This window comes from Salvelinus fontinalis, chromosome 40 (assembly GCF_029448725.1).
Source record: "Salvelinus fontinalis isolate EN_2023a chromosome 40, ASM2944872v1, whole genome shotgun sequence".
NCBI classification, from domain to species: Eukaryota; Metazoa; Chordata; class Actinopteri; order Salmoniformes; family Salmonidae; genus Salvelinus; species Salvelinus fontinalis.
In genome coordinates, this window is record NC_074704.1 from 13,566,323 (window position 1) to 13,584,611 (window position 18,289).

The window sequence follows — 18,289 nt, forward strand, 5'->3', positions numbered from 1 at the left end:
ACTAAGAGGGACCTAGAATCTGTTGATTGGTCAGTCATTGGGTTCATTAGTTGAAATCAAATCAAGCTTTATTTATACAGCACACTTCAGACATGGATTCAACAGAATGGCTTCACAGGAAAAAAATAAAAATGAAAATAAACAGAAATATTTAGTCCACAACAGACTACTAACAACTGAAAGACTAATGAACATTCTAAGGAAATACCATTGATTAAAATATTAATTGGATGCAATATCCAACCCAAAATATAAGCTTGTTTTTTAGGAGGGGCTCTGAAAGACACTATGGGGGTGTCCACTGAAAGTTGACTAGTAACAACAACTGGGACATAAAAGACACCCACCATGAGACCCACCAAATCTGCCAAGAGGAGGCAAACAAAAGAAAAACCCACACCAAATTTAAAGACAGGAAACAAACCAAAACGGTGGCGCACCTAAAGGTGTTGACTCTCCACATCTATCAAGACAACTGGGACACTGGGCCAGACACTCTTAAATAGAACCTGGACCAGCTCAGGTGAAACACCTTCCCACTAACGAGATGGACAAGCCAGCACAGGTGTAACACATACTGACTAACGAGGTGACACCAATCAGTGCGTTCTACGTGCTAACGAGCTATACATGCTAAAGTCCAACCTCAAAACATAAATGGAAAAACCAAAGACTGTAACACCTTCCTCTTAGGACAACAAATATATTTTATATTTATGACTCAATTTATTAGGATTGTTAATAAAATTGATTATAGACCAATTTATTATACTGCGTCCATGTGTATAAGCTGCAAGTACGTTGAAATTAACTCGTTTTCTTTTACACTTTCAACTAAAACCAAACTTATATGGCATAGTCTTATTTTCAATGACATTTTGCTAGGTGGGATATCCCCAATGTCACAGTTTAAACGTGTCCAAATCAATAGTCCAAATGCAGAAACAGTTTGTGATAAATTGAAAATCTAAACATAAAATGTACTATATACACAAACATCTGCCACAATAATCATATTACTTGTATTTCTTAAACAAGCACCTTATAAACTGCACAAGCACCAGAAACACTGTTGTTTTGACAAGTAGCAATAAATCACTGAATTCAATTAGGGGGGACATCAGGTTGTATGTGCTGTTGAAACTAACACAACTAAAAAAACACATGGAAATGGGAGATATCTGTTACCTCACTGATTAGAGGACAACCTGCAGAAGACAGTCAGCTACATTTGAGTGATGCATTTAAATTTAGGGGTCGCTAAACAAAGGAACACAACACTTATTTGTCATCACTCATCGATATCATGTTGAAATCAATTGTGCCGAGAGGAGGACGATGAGGTTGCACGTACTGTTAAAACTAACAGCTCAAAAACCACACGGAAACTGGGAATAATTTGTACATCCCTGGTTAGAGGACAATTTGTAGAAAACAGCTAGCTACATTTTGAAGTGTTGCATTTTGATTCAAGTGCGTCACCAACGTGGTAAGTGTAACACAACTATTTTCTTGTTAGTCACTTTTTTGTTGAATCTCATAAATAATACTCTCTCAATTCAGAGCCTGGATTTTTCCCCTGAGGCTAATATCCATATCATGCTGAAATAATTTGATAAGGGGGCAAATGTTTAGGCTTCTACAATGTGACATTATTAAAATACTCCTTCTACAATGTTAAAACATTCTACATTGTGACATCATTAAAATACTCCTTCTACAATGTTAAAACATTCTACATTGTGACATTTCACTGATATCATGAAACAACTCCATGTATTTTCTGATGTTTAATCAGATATCTATTATCAGAGTATCTCTTCCCACATTGATTACAGCTATGAGGTTTTTCTCCTGTGTGTGTGTTCTCTTTGGTGTCTAGTCCGCACACTAGATATAGTAAAACTCTTCCCACATTGATTACAGCTATAAGGTTTCTCTCCTGTGTGTGTTCTCTGGTGGTATATCAGGCTGCTTGACCGAGTAAAACTCTTCCCACATTGGTTACAGCTAAAAGGTTTCTCTCCGGTGTGTGTTCTCTGGTGTACAACAAGACGGCTAGAACAAGTAAAACTCTTCCCACATTCATCACAGCTATAAGGTTTTTCTCTTGTGTGTGTTCTCTGGTGTAATATCAGGCTGCTTAGCTGAGTACAACTCTTCCCACATTGAGTACAGCTATAAGATTTCTCTGCTGTGTGGATTCTCTGATGAATTTTAATGCCTGCTGATGAGGTGAATCTCTTCCCACAATCAGAGCAGCAGTGAGGTCTCTTCCTTGTGGATCTCCGCAGGTGTTTCTTGAGGTGTTCTGATGTGGAAAGACTCTTCTCTGCCCTGTCAGCATCGTGATGTTGTTGAGGCTCCCCAGAGGATCCACAATAGTCCCATCTCTCTCCTGTGTGAACAACAAAGTCAGACAGATGATTTAAGGCCCACAACATCAGAAATCCACTGTAAAAGTGATGCCAACAGCGTAGCCATGATGTTGTACAATAATTGACGCCTGTAATGAATGTAATGATTATTTGACATTTGTCTTAAAATGAGCAAGAATAGTCATATTATCTTGTTTTCACATTAGTAGTTACATCTAAGATTGTAAACTAGAAATAAGTTATTCATGTTGTTGAAACTCTAAGCAGTGTGCCAGACGACTTTTGTTCTGCAATATAGGCCCCTTTCTGTGTTTAATAAAATTGCGGCATGAGGGGGATGCACACACAATTTGATTGCAGAAACACCTCCCTGCTAATGAGGAAACCGATAGTTATGGATGTAGTATATCTGCCAGGAGCAAAAATGGTGAGCAAAGATTTTAGTTTTTCACAATTTATTCTGAATGTGAATAGGTGAAAACTCAGGGGCGTAACCTCCATTTCCAGGTTGCTTATGAGTGCATTTCACACTACTTTGGATTATAATTGTAAGGATCGCTTGAATGTCCTGCTTAATATAATGTTTGCTATTGTATTAAGAATTATGTGTAATTATTGAAGAACGGCATTAATGAAATTATCCATTTGGGTGTCAATAAAGTTAATAATTTTTATTTTACCTTTATTTATCCAGGTAGGTCAGTTGAGAACAAGTTCTCATTTACAACTGCGACCTGGCCAAGATAAAGCAAAGCAGTGCGACAAAAACAACACAGAGTTACACGTGGGATAAACAAACGTACAGTTAACAACACAATAGAAAAATCTATATAGAGTGTGTGCAAATAGAGTAAGGAGGTAAGGCAATAAATAGGCCTCAGTGGCAAAATAATTACAATTTAGCAAATTAATACTGGAGTGATAGATGTGCAGATGAGGATGTGCAAGTAGAAATATTGGTGTGCAAAATAACAGAAAAAAATCATAAAACAATATGGAGATGAGGTAGGTAGTTGGATGGGCTATTTACAGATGGGCTGTGTACAGCTGCAGCGATTGGTAAGCTGCTCAGATAGTTGCTTCTTAAAGTTAGTGAGGGAGTTAAAGTTAGTGAAGTCTCCAACTTCAGCGATTTTTGCAATTCGTTCCATTGGCAGCAGAGAACTAAGGAAAGGCGGCCAAAGGAGGTGTTGGCTTTGGGGATGACCAGTGAGATATACCTCCTGGAGCACGTGTTATGGGTGGGTGTTGCTATGGTGACCAGTGAGCTGAGTGAAGGCAAAGACTTATAGATGGCCTGGAGCCAGTGGGTTTGGTGACGAATATGTAGCGAGGGCCAGCCGACAAGAGCAGGTCGCAGTGGTGGGTGGTATATGGGGCTTTAGTGAGAAAACGGATGGCACTGTGATAGACTGCATCCAGTTTGCTGAGTAGAGTGTTGGAGGCTATTTTGTAAATGACATCGCCGAAGTTAAGGATCGGTAGGATAGTCAGTTTTACGAGGGTATGTTTGGCAGCGTGAGTGAAGGAGGCTTTGTTGCGAAATAGGAAGCCGGTTCGAGATTTAATTTTGGATTGGAGATGCTAAATATTAGTCTGGAAGGAGAGTTTATAGTCTAACCAGACACCTAGGTATTGTAGTTGTCCACATATTCTAAGTCAGAACTGTAGTGATGCTAGTCGGGCGGGTGTGGGCAGCAATCGGTTTATGATTGATCAGTTATTATCCGCTGTTGAGTCTGCCGATAAGAATATGGTGATTGACAGAGTCGAAAGCCTTGGCCAGGTCGATGAAGACGGCTGCACAGTACTGTCTTTTATCGATAGCGGTTATGATATCGTTAAGTACCTTGAGCGTGGCTGAGGTGCACCTGTGACCAGCTCGGAAACCGGATTGCACAGCGGAGAAAGTACGGTGGGATTCGAAATGGTCAGTGATCTGGATGTTAACTTGGCTTTCGAAGACTTTAGAAAGGCAGGGCAGGATGGATATAGGTCTGTAACAGTTTGGGTCTAGAGTGTCACCCCTTTTGAAGAGGGGGATGACCGCGGCAGCTTTCCAATCTTTAGGAATCTCGGACGATACGAAAGAGTTTGAACAGACTAGTAATAGGGGTTGCCACAGTGGCGGCAGATAATTTTAGAAAGAGAGGGTCCAGATTGTCTAGCCCAGCTGTTTTGTATGGGTCCAGGTTTTGTAGCTCTTTCAGAACATCAGCTATCTGGATTTGGGTGAAGGAGAAGCTGGGGAGGCTTGGGCAAGTAGCTGCGGGGGTGCGGAGCTGTTGGCCGGGGTTGGGGTAGCCAGCTGGTCCAGGTTCTATTTAAGAGTGTATGGCCAGCCGTAGAGAAATGCTTATTGAAATTCTCTATTATCGTGGAGTTATCGGTGGTGACAGTGTTTCCTAGCCTCGGTGCAGTGGGCAGCTTGGATGAGGTGCTACAGGATGCAAATTTCTGTTTGAAAAAGCTAGCCTTTGCTTTCTTAACTGACTGTGTGTATTGGTTCTGGACTTCTCTGAAAAGATGCATATCGCGTGGACTATTCGATGCTAGTGCAGTACGCCACAGGATGTTTTTGTGCTAGTCGACGGCAGTCAGGTCTGGAGTGAACCAAGGGCAATATCTTTTCTTAGTTCTACATTTTTTGAAAGGGGCATGCTTATTTAAGATGGTGAGGAAATTACTTTTAAAGAACAACCAGGCATCCTCTACTGACGGGATGCGGTCAAAATCCTTCCAGGATACCCGGGCCAGGTCGATTAGAAAGACCTGCTTGCAGAAGTGTTTTATGGAGCGTTTGACAGTGATGAGGGGTGATCGTTTGACCGTGGACCCATAACGGATGCAGGCAACGATCGCTGAGATCCTGCTTGAAAACAGCAGAGGTGTATTTGGAGGGAAAGTTGGTCAGGATAATATCTATGAGGATGCCCATGTTTACGGATTTAGGGTTGTACCTGGTGGGTTCCTTGATAATTTGTGTGAGATTGAGGGCATCTAGCTTGGATTGTAGGACGGCTGGGGTGTTAAGCATATCGCAGTTTAGGTCACCTAATAGAACGAACTCTGAAGATAGATGGGGGGGGGGGGGGGGTGCAATCAATTCACATATGGTGTCCAGGGCACAGCTGGGAGCTGAGGGGGGTCTAACAGGCGACAACAGTGAGAGACGATTTTCTGGAGAGATTAATTTTTAAAATTAGAAGCTGTTTGGGCATGGACCTGGAAAGTATGACAGAACTCTGCAATAGATTACAACTCCTCTCTTTTTGACAGTTCTATCTTGAAGGAAAATGTTGTGGTCGAGGATAGAAATTTCAGAATTTTTGGTTGCCTTCCTAAGCCAGGATTCAGACACGGCAAGGACATTAAGGTTGGCGGAGTGTGCTAAATATGCATGAAACCAAGGCTTTTTTGATTACAGAAGTCAACAAATGAGAGTGCCTGGAGACACGCAGGGCCTGGGTTAACCTCTACATCACCCGAGGAACAGAGGAGTAGGATGAGGGTACGGCTAAAGGCTATCAGAACTGGTCGTCTAGTGCGTTGGGAACAGAGAATGAAAGGAGCAGATTTCTGGGCGTGGTAGGATAGATTCAAGGCATAATGTACAGACAGGGATATGGTAGGGTGCGGGTACAGTGGAGGTAAACCTAGGCATTGAGTGACGATAAGAGAGGTTGCATCTCTGGAGGCACTAGTTATGATAGGTGAGGTCACCGCATGTGTGGGAGGTGGGACAAAAGAGCTCTCTGAGCCATGTGGGACTAGGGGCTCTGCAATAAAATAAAACAATGATAACTACCCTAAACAACAGTATACAAGGCATGTTGACATTCGAGAGAGACAAAGCGAGGCATAAAGTAATCACAGGTGTTGATTGGGATAGCTAGCTAAGACAACAACGGCTAAGACAACAACAGTTAATCAGCTAAGACAACAGGTAAAATGGCAATGAATGGGCAGAGAGGGTCAGTTAACTTATTTGGTATAGGGGGCAGCATTTTCACTTTTGGATGAATTTCGTGCCCATACTGAACTGCCTCCTACTCTGTCCCACATGCTAATATATGCATATTATTATTACTATTGGATAGAAAACACTCTGAAGTTTCTAAAACTGTTTGAATGATGTTTGTGAGTATAACAGAACTCATATGGCAGGCAAAAACCTGAGACAAAATCCAAACAGGAAGGGAAAATTCTGAGAGTGGTTGTTGTTGAAGTCATCGCCTATTCAATTCCCTGTAATATATGGATCTGTTTGCACTTAATACGCCTTCCACTAGATGTCAACAGTCAGTAGAACGTGGAATGAAGCTTATGCTGTGTTGTGGGACCGGATGGGAGGGGAATGAGTCAGTGGTCTGGCAGATTGCCAGTTCCTGGTCACGCGCTTTCCTCATTATATCGTCTTGCGTTCCATTACTTATAGAGACTGAAAAGAATTCTCCGGTTGGAACCTTATTGGATATAAATGATAACGACATCCTGAAGATTGATTCTCTACTAAGTTTGACCAGTTTATTCGACCTGGAATATAACTTTAAGTTTTCGTCCAAATTCGCCTGGACCGGAGTCAGGGTTTGGACACGTGAACTAAACGTGCTAGCAAAATTAGCTAATTGGACACTAGTAATGGACATTATCAAACAAAACAACGATTTATTGTGGAACTAGGATTCCTGGCACTGCATTCTGATGAAAGATCATCAAAGGGAATATTTATGATGTAATTTCGTATTTCTGTTGACTCCAACATTGCGGAGAAATGTTGTGTATTTCTGAGCGCCGTCTCAGATTATTGCATGGTATGCTTTTTCCTAAAGTTTAAAAAAAATCTGACACAGCGGTTACATTAAGAACCAGTGAATCTTTAATTATATGTAAAACATGTATCTTTCATCAAAGTTTATGATGAGTATTTCTGTTATTTGACGTGGCTCTCTGTAATTACTCCGGACATTTTGGAGGCATTTCTGAACATGGCGCCAATGTAAACCGAGATTTGTGGATATAAATATGCACATTATCGAACAAAACATAAATGTATTGTGTAACATGATGTCATATGAGTGTCATCTGATGAAGATGTTCAAAGGTTAGTGATTAATTTTATCTCTATTTCTGGATTTTGTTACTACTATCTTTTGCTGGGAAAATGGCTGTGTTTTTCTGTGGCTATGTACTGAGCTAACATAATTGTTTGGTGTGCTTTCCCCGTAAATCCTTTTTGAAATCAGACATGTTGGCTGGATTCACAACATGTGTAGCTTTAATTTGGTGTCTTTCATGTGTGATGTCATGAAAGATTGATTTTTATAGTAATATATTTGAATTTGGCGTGCCACATTTTTTCTGGATTTTGGCCAAGTGGGACGTTAGCGTCCCACATACCCTAGAGAGGGTAACTACACACAGGGCCTGAGAATGAGGCTGGGGCCGAACAGATAAACAAAATGGAGACACGTGATTAATGAACAATCCAGCAGCATCAGCTATGAAGCCAAGTGATCATAGGGTCCAGTGAACAGGAATATATGAAACAGGGAAGCCGCTAGGTAGTCGTTACTACGCTAGCCGGGAGATGCGCCTAGCTCGAGGCTAACTGGCGCTAGCTTCGGGACAAGGGCGTCACCGACGTCTGGCAAAGGCCGGTTGAGGGCACATCGGACGGAATTACATCGGCAGACCAGTCGTGATGGTTCGGCGGGGCTCCTTGTTGACAAAGGGTCCAGGCCAATTGGCAAAAGAGGTATTGTAGCTGGAGTCATTTTGTTTGCTAGCCGGGAGATGCACCTGGCTCGAGGCTAACTGGTGCTATCTTCGGGACAAGGTCGTTAGTCACTATTGCCACTCCGGTGCAAAGGTCCAGAACTTACGTCAGGAATCCGGTGATGTAGTGACTTCTAGTTGTCTTAGTGAAGAGTCTGGGGTGCATCAACTGTGTAGCCGAGTGATCATAGGGTCCACTGAGCAGACTGGGAGATGGGCCTGGCTCAAGGCTAGCTTCGGGGCTGGGCCACTCAGTGGCAGCTAGCTAGCTGCGATTATCTGGTGTAATGGTCCAGAGCTTATGGCAGGAATACGGTGATGTAGTGGAGAAAAACAGTCCGATATGCTCAGGGTTGATATTGCGCTGTGCAGACTGGCTAAAAGCGGCTGGTGTCTGAGCTAAAAAGGTAAAGGCCGCTAGCAGTGGCTAACAATGACTAAATAGCTAGTAGCTCATTAGCTGGTTAGCTTCTGATGGCTAGGTTCTGATGGCTAGGTTCTGGCTATAAGGTCTAAAAAATAGCAGATCTGTATCACATTGGGTGAGGCGGGTTGCCGGAAGGTATATTTAATTTAAACATGGAAAAAGAGATTGAAATATTTCGCAATATATACAAAAAGTGACAAAAAAAACATAACATTTACAACAACAAACACGTCATACTGCTACGCCATCTTTGATTGCAAGGTGACTCATTTAAAAAACATTGGATATAGCAAACTCTGAAATGACTTAGCATTTCTGTGCCCATGAAAACTTTTTTCCCAGCGTAACATAAGGAGCCACTAAATGATACGTAGTTCAAGTGCATTTCAGAATACAAAAAAACTGTCCGACAGCAAGATCCCTTATTTAAGTTGAAGTTCATCATATGACAAGCGTAACGTTATGACTATAACTACTGTTCCCTGAAGAAGGGAAACTAGGTACAACATACTATTAAATTCAAGCCTAGCTCGGGTTTATTCCTTAAATTTAATACCGCTCTTCACCGACCCAGGAAGGAGTGGGGCCAAACAGGTGTTGCACCTCGTTTCCCTCCTTCAGGGAACAGTAATTATAGTGTTAGGTTCTAATTTTTCAGAGTAAATAACTCACGGACACTAGAGAAGCTTAACCAAGTTGAATTCTTCCCAAAGGGTCGTTACAGCTGTAGTTCAGACAAAAACATGTTCTCACCATCACAAGTATATATACCCCACTTTGGACACTCCTACTTCTCTCCAATCCTTAAATCTTCTGGGTTGACAGGAAGAGGGTAACAGGATACTAAACCCTTACTCCCTTCACGGGATCTGACCTGACCTCAACCCTTCCTTCACCTAATCCACAGATGTCCATCTGCTTCCCCTATAGCAATCCTGTGATCTCCTACCGTCCACCCAGCACATTCCACAGCCACTCTGTCTTTCTACAGATCTCACTCCTTTATATACTCTGCGTCTGATCTATCATGTCTTTAATATCTCAATGTTCAAAGTTTAGCCCGAATCCAGTCATAAAGTTACACTCCCTTTCAGTCGGTCAACTTCGGTAAAACATACTATGGGAAAATACAATCATTCCCCATGCCGACCCAAACGGATACTAAATGAAACGGCAACTGGCAGACCACCCAGACCTTACTTCGCAAGATTTGTCAATTTATTAATTGTATTTTGTTTGAAACACTCCTGTCAATATTGAGTAAGGACACACACCCAATTACACATATAGAAGTAGGACTAGTATTCCTGGCCTGAGCGCGAATGTAGGCCTATAAATGTGCCCATTTGGGGATGTCTGATAGTATTTCTGATTGTCTTAACGCACCACCACTAATGAGTTGTGGAGCTTCTCAAAGTAATGTTTTATTCACCTCAAACAGCAAGTAAACAAAGTCTAATCAAAATCAATAGCGAATGACAATAGTTCCTCAAAGTATTTTCGTAAAATATTTCCAGCTCTCACCCTTTCGATAACCACTCGGCACGAAAGGGAAAAACGTAATGCGCTGATCCAGTGGAAATGTTAAAACACCTGATTACTTCTTATCCCTTTCACAAATAGCCTACAGCTGTGTCGGTCGAGAACTCACTGGCAGGGGAAACTGAGGGCCCAGAATATTTTATACAATGTTGCAAGCTTGCTATCTAGAGTTTTGGGCCGACAGTTGATAGTTGATCCAATGTTTCCAGCTCGTTGCAGACAGGACATATGTAGCCAATGAGATTTATATGATATTTATTTATCAGGATATTTTATACATGCAGTATGCAATGTTAGCATTTTTTAGCTTTATGTAGGTAATTTTTTTTTTTTACTTAGCAAGGGCAATACAAATGTTTCTTCATAATTTTCATTTAAATAGAATGTAGATTAACCACAGAGATTGATGTTGAGATAAAGACTATTATAATTATTATTACTATTATAAATGAAATGAAACTGTTCCAATAAAATGTGAATATGAAAATCCTAACTTGCACCAGATCAGTAGAAATGGTCAGATAACTTGGCACCAAATGGAAAAGGTTGCCGACTGCTGGCGTAGACTATTACCAGAAACTATAGGAGCATAACGACTGCTGGCGTAGACTATTACCAGAAACTATAGGAGCATAACGACTGCTGGCGTAGACTATTACCAGAAACTATAGGAGCATAACGACTGCTGGCGTAGACTATTACCAGAAACTATAGGAGCATAACGACTGCTGGCGTAGCCTATTACCAGAAACTATAGGAGCATAACGACAGCTGGCGTAGCCTATTACCAGAAACTATAGGAGCATAACGACTGCTGGCGTAGCCTATTACCAGAAACTATAGGAGCATAACGACTGCTGGTGTAGCCTATTACCAGAAACTATAGGAGCATAACGACTGCTGGTGTAGCCTATTACCAGAAACTATAGGAGCATAACGACTGCTGGCGTAGACTATTACCAGAAACTATAGGAGCATAACGACTGCTGGCGTAGACTATTACCAGAAACTATAGGAGCATAACGACTGCTGGCGTAGCCTATTACCAGAAACTATAGGAGCATAACGACTGCTGGCGTAGCCTATTACCAGAAACTATAGGAGCATAACGACTGCTGGCGTAGCCTATTACCAGAAACTATAGGAGCATAACGACTGCTGGTGTAGCCTATTACCAGAAACTATAGGAGCATAACGACTGCTGGTGTAGCCTATTACCAGAAACTATAGGAGCATAACGACTGCTGGTGTAGCCTATTACCAGAAACTATAGAACATAACGACTGCTGGTGTAGCCTATTACCAGAAACTATAGGAACATAACGACTGCTGGTGTAGCCTATTACCAGAAACTATAGGAGCATAACGACTGCTGGTGTAGCCTATTACCAGAAACTATAGGAGCATAACGACTGCTGGTGTAGCCTATTACCAGAAACTATAGGAGCATAACGACTGCTGGTGTAGCCTATTACCAGAAACTATAGGAGCATAACGACTGCTGGTATAGTCTATTACCAGAAACTATAGGAGCATAACGACTGCTGGTGTAGCCTATTACCAGAAATTATAGGAGCATAATGACAGCTGGTGTAGCCTATTACCAGAAACTATAGGAGCATAACGACAGCTGATGTAGCCTATTACCAGAAACTATAGGAGCATAACGACTGCTGGTGTAGCCTATTACCAGAAACTATAGGAGCATAACGACTGCTGGTGTAGCCTATTACCAGAAACTATAGGAGCATAACGACTGCTGGTGTAGCCTATTACCAGAAACTATAGGAGCATAACGACAGCTGGTGTAGCCTATTACCAAAAACTATAGGAGCATAACGACTGCTGGTGTAACCTATCACCAGAAACTATAGGAGCATAATGACAGCTGGTGTAGCCTATTACCAGAAACTATAGGAGCATAACGACAGCTGGTGTAGCCTAGTACCAGAAACTATAGGAACATAACGACTGCTGGTGTAGCCTATTACCAGAAACTATAGGAGCATAACGACTGCTGGTGTAGCCTATTACCAGAAACTATAGGAGCATAACGACTGCTGGTGTAGCCTATTACCAGAAACTATAGGAGCATAACGACTGCTGGTGTAGCCTATTACCAGAAACTATAGGAGCATAACGACTGCTGGTATAGTCTATTACCAGAAACTATAGGAGCATAACGACTGCTGGTGTAGCCTATTACCAGAAACTATAGGAGCATAACGACTGCTGGTGTAGCCTATTACCAGAAACTATAGGAGCATAATGACAGCTGGTGTAGCCTATTACCAGAAACTATAGGAGCATAACGACAGCTGGTGTAGCCTATTACCAGAAACTATAGGAGCATAACGACTGCTGGTGTAGCCTATTACCAGAAACTATAGGAGCATAACGACTGCTGGTGTAGCCTATTACCAGAAACTATAGGAGCATAACGACTGCTGGTGTAGCCTATTACCAGAAACTATAGGAGCATAACGACAGCTGGTGTAGCCTATTACCAGAAACTATAGGAGCATAACGACTGCTGGTGTAGCCTATTACCAGAAACTATAGGAGCATAACGACTGCTGGTGTTGCCTATTAGGCCTATAGGTCTGCACAACGCATCACTGGGGGCAAATTACCTGCCCCCCAGGACACCTACACCACCCGATGTCACAGGAAGGCCATAAAGATCATCAAGGACAACAACCACCCGAGCCACTGCCTGTTCACCCCGCTATCATCCAGAAGGCGAGGTCAGTACAGGTGCATCAAAGCAGGGACCGAGAGACTGAAAACAGCTTCTATCTCAAGGCCATCAGACTGTTAAACAGCCACCACTAACATCGAGTGGCTGCTGCCAACATACTGACTCAACTCCAGCTCACTTTAATAATGGATTTGATGGAAATTGATCAAAAATGTATATCACCTGCCACTTTAAAAAAATGCCACTTAATATAATGTATATGTATATACTGTACTCTATATCATCTACTGCATCTTGCCATCTTTATGTAATACATGTATCACTAGCCACTTTAAACTATGCACTTTTTTGTTTACATACCCTACATTACTCATCTCATATGTATATACTGTACTCGATACCATCTACTGCATCTTGCCTATGCCGTTCTGTACCATCACTCATTCATATATCTTTATGTACATATTCTTTATCCCTTTACACTTGTGTGTATAAGGTAGTAGTTGTGGAATTGTTATGTTAGATTACTCGTTGGTTATTACTGCATTGTCAGAACTAGAAGCACAAGCATTTCGCTACTCTCGCATTAACATCTGCTAACCATGTGTATGTGACATATAAAATTTGATTTATTACCAGAAACTATAGTAGCATAACGACTGCTGGTGTAGCCTATTATCAGAAACTTTAGGAGCATAACATCAGAATTTACGAAGGCAAGCAGCAGCGGGAGGAGTAGGCTAAGGAAGAGATTTTTCTGATGGTTAGGCTATCTTGTTTCAGAGGGGTGTATTCAGAAGTATTCAGACCCTTTTCTATGAGACTTGAAATTGCTTTCAGGTGCATCTTGTTTCCATTAATAATCCTTGAGATGTATCTACAACTTGTTCGTAGTCCACCTGTGGTAAATTCAATTGATTGGATATGATTTGGAAGGCACACGCACACCTGTCTATATATGGTCCCACAGTTGACAGTGCATGTCAGAGCAAAAACCATGCCATGAGGTCGAAGGAACTGTCCGTAGAGCTCCAAGACAGGATTATGTCGAGGCACAGGGAAGGCTACCAAGGAAATTCTGCAGCATTGAAGGTCCCCAAGAACACAGTGACCTCCATCATTTTTAAATGGAATACTCTTCCTAGAGCTGGTCACCCGGCCAAACTGAGCGATTGGGGGAGAAGGGCCTTGGGTCAGGGAGGTGATCAAAAACCTGATGGTCACTCTGACAGCGCTCCAGAGTTCCTCTGTGGAGATGGGAGAACTTTTCAGAAGGACAACCATCTCTGCAGCACTCCAAAAATCAGGCCTTTATGGTAGAGTGGCCAGACGGAAGCCACTCCTCAGTAAGACACACGACAGCCTGCTTGGAGTTTGACAAAAGGAACCCAAAGGATGGGTGGAATGGAAAAGGTTGCCGACTGCTGGTGTAGCCTATTATCAGAAACTTTAGGAGCATAACATCAGAATTTACGAAGGCCAGCAGCAGCGGGAGGAGGAATAGTTTTTTTCTGATGGTTAGGCTATCTTGATCTCTGGCTCCCTCAAGTCATTTGTGTGTCTCAATTATTTAATCAAACAGCATGCTTAAAGCATCAGACCAGTTCAGTACATATAGTTGATTGAATTAAAACACATGGGGTGTGTCTATATAGGGAAAAATACATGTTATAACATTTCTACCAATCGGTTGGTAGAAAGAAAAGACGATTCTTGGTTGACCCAAGATTTTTTTAGTTGGGGCCCTAGTGCATTCATTAAGTTCAGACTGCTTCCCTTTTTACACATTTTGTTACGTTACTTGTTCTAAATTAGATTTTTTTTAAAGGATTAAATGAAAATGTTATATGTTTTAGAAATGCTTGAGACTCAATTAAATCAATTAATCATGTTTTGGGGATATAGTGTTTGTTTACATTTACAGATAAACATTGGAGTAAAAAAAAGCTTATATTTTGAGTTCTGATGGGGTACGACAGTTGAACTAAGCTCATGAGGCATTTATAAGTGAATTCTTCAAGAAACAGATGGGTACATACCATTAATGTATAAGTCCCAAAATGGATGTAACAACTGCCGATTGCCCCTTTAAGACTACATATTGGGCTAATCTAATAAGAGATATTGAGGACTACAGTATTTCAGGCATTGTTATTGGATGCATTTGATAACATGTTAACGTTTTGTTGATGGCACACTTGATGTTCTACACGTTACAGTGTAGCTTCAGCCATTCCTACAGAACAACATTAAAGTGTAGAACCCCTTTACTGCATATTGGTTCAACGACTGCAGAGACGGTACTTACTGGGGTTAAACGGATCTCCAACCTCCTCTTCTTCCTCCAATGTGACAGTAATCTCCCCCTCCTCCTCTTTCACACCAAAAACGGCATCCTCCTCTTTCTCATCTTCCTCTACTTTCACTGAAACTTCTTTCTCTTCTTCTTTCAATGTAACAGCCTCACCTTCCTTCTCCTCTTTCACAACAATGTTCTGCCACAGACCCTCTTTCTCCGTCCAGCAGAGCGCCTCTTCTTTCGCAGGAGGGGAGAAGCTTACTGACTTCATGTTCGGGGATGTTAGCTAGCTAGCTATCATTAGCGACTAGGCTAGTGCGAATTTAACCAACCAGCTACTATAGCTGACTAATAAAAAATAACGTAATATTACATTAAATAGGTTAACAAGTTCATACGACAGAAGTGAGTCTCAAACAGAGTAGCTAATATACACCGAAAGCGTATAAATAGCTTGAATCTTTCGGCTATGTTGGCTAGCAAGCTACCGAGGTGGTTGAGGAGCTGTTTCTGAAGAACCGTCCACTAGATTGTACGTCACGCTGGCAAATTTGCCTGAAAGACGCACATCGCCGTCTGCTAACTGGAGTGGGAAACGCAGTTGAGGATCATATTTTATTTTCAGACAAAGATTATTTTAAATGGATTTAATTAAATAATACTGTTACATTGAGACATACAAAGACAGGAATGTGTTGATTGATTAGTGAGAATAAAACACGTTTACTACAGCACATTTAAGGCAGTTTCATTAACTCAAACTAAATCTAAATAATTAGCAAGCTACTGTAGGTCCATACTGCTCCTATATGGTGTAACAATACATCATGTAGATGTATATAGTGAACAGACTAGGTCTATACTGCTCCTACATGGTATAACAATACATCATGTAGATGTATATAATGAACAGACTAGGTCTATACTGCTCCTACATGGTGTAACAATACATCATGTAGATGTACACTACCATTCAAAAGTTTGGGGTCACTTAGAAATGTCCTTGTTTTTTAAAGAAAATCAAAAAAAATCAAAACAGCCTAACCAGCTCTGCTAGGGCAAGTAAAATGGTAAGAGTGAGGTTCTCTCTGATTTGTGTCTAGCAAGCTAACCAACGTTAGCCAGTTAGCTTGGGTGCTTTACTGTCATTGTGAGGTCAGAACGCTTGGATCGACCCTACTCCTCAGCCATATAGTATTTGTTTACAAACAGTGGCGTTATACGAGCTTATATTTTGGTTTCTGGTCGGGTAATACGGTTGAAACATTTATAAGTTATATTCTTCAAGAATCAATGGTTATATAGTAAATGGGTCTTTCTATAAATGCCAGTGTAGATTTCTTGTTGGGGTCAAATTGTTAGAGCTATTGATAAGTCATTGTATAATATTCTGGCAATTATTTTCATGTCATTAAAGGCGAAAGATTGTCTTGTCTTAGCAAGGTGTTGCTTAAATAATGTTAGCTGCTAATCGCTAGTTAGCGGGCTAGCTAGCTTGCCAAATGTATTACGAGTCAGAGCAAACGTAGCTAGCTAATACTGCCTGGTACCAGTGCTGGTGTAGGCCTAGATAAGCGTGTTTGTGCAGAGGTATCTTATCAGAGAGAAGTAAGCGAAGTATGAATATGTTGGCTAGCTAGCCGGCTACATGAAGTAAGAAAACAACATGTAATGTAACATCTAATTAGGGTTAACTGGAAACACTGACCAACACTTTGGTTCCTACCATGTCTTCTTCTCTGAGGTTTATTGTCAGACTACACTCAGCAGGTGTTTTGCTACCACCTACTGTATGGGGTTGTGAAATATAACCAAAACGCAAAATAAATTGGGATTAACAAATCATACTAATTACGTAAAATAAAAAATTAACACGAACCAAATTCACTCCACTACCCTGAATTTCAAACAAAAATGGTACTTTTCAGATCCCTACACAGGTTCAGGAACCTGGGAGGGGTGCAACGTCTTCATTCAGTACTCCCTGTAACATTTAGTCTGTGAAGTCCTGGAGATCCAGAAATCTATTTGCCGCCTTCACAATGATGTCTAGCTTCTTAGATGTTTTATTAGTTTATTATTAATGCAATTTATCACTGCGGCAGTGAGGGCAATGCAAACGCAATTTTGTTGTAGAAACTCCTCCAAGCTAATGCTGAAACTGCTAGTTTTGGACGAAGGTTACTAATTATTTATTAATGCAAATTGTCACTTGCTCTATAAACACAACAAAGTCCACCTTGTTCACTATTAGTGTGTTGGGATCCTTCTCCTGCATGGCTTCACTGCAGACTGTGGGACATGAACTACCTTCTCCTCTCTACTCCTTCAGCTATTTTCACTGCCTCCACATAGGACACCTGCTGGATGGACCTGATCATCCTAGCTACTGTGACATCCTTCTTCCGTACAGGGCACTCCGGGAACTTGGGAACGTGATTCCCATCACAATTACAACATGCTTCATCTGACTATGACATATTTATTCCTTCGACAAGCACTTGCCACATGTCCAAACTTTTTTACAATTGTAACACTGCAGCGGCTTCTGTATATCTCACTTACCCAGGTTTTACATAAGATGGGAGAACCACTTCACCAAACCACAGTAAGACCTTCCGACTATCAATCATTTTAATCAACGTGCGTCTACCTGAAATGTTTAACCAAAACCACACAAAGCTTTCTCCTTTTGCGCTGTTGACACACAATCAGTATAATACCGCTCCTGGTCACTCGAACCGATTCCACTTCACCCAATTCATCCATCACCATCTTTGAGACCGTTAACAGGTCACCCACAAAAACATCCTTGCTGATGATTCCCACTCCGACCCTAAACTGCTGTTCATTACCAACTTTAGCCCTTTTCACTCCACTGTTCTTCACCATCGTCCACTCAGTCTCAAGAAACTGTACTCACGTCAAGAGAATCCCGCAATGCTTCCTCCATTGCCCTCTGTGCTGTGAAAGATGTAAGAGTTTGTGTTCTCAAAGTAGCATCTATAATGTTCTCATTCCATCTATATTGTTGTCATTCCAGCACATCTGTTGCTTCACCAACTTGTTATCCCTTTCGTCTGCACTACTTGCTGTCATTTCCCTTCCTGATTTCCCTCTTGGATGTCTCCACCATGCTCCTACTCTCAGTAATTGCTCCCTGG

The 18,289-nt window shown here is 41.4% G+C and overlaps 1 protein-coding gene across 1 annotated transcript; it reads right to left on the reverse strand.

Moving 5' to 3' along the window:
• Nucleotides 1-42: 42 nt before the first annotated feature.
• LOC129839089 (oocyte zinc finger protein XlCOF19-like) lies at nucleotides 43-15,663 on the reverse strand. Its single transcript, XM_055906365.1, has 2 exons — nucleotides 15,135-15,663; nucleotides 43-2,398 (listed from the first exon to the last, which is right to left on the reverse strand). Exons 1-2 carry the CDS (start codon nucleotides 15,394-15,396, stop codon nucleotides 1,839-1,841), a joined length of 822 nt encoding a protein of 273 aa, XP_055762340.1. The 5' UTR covers nucleotides 15,397-15,663; the 3' UTR covers nucleotides 43-1,838.
• Between the last annotated feature and the right edge of the window lie 2,626 nt (nucleotides 15,664-18,289).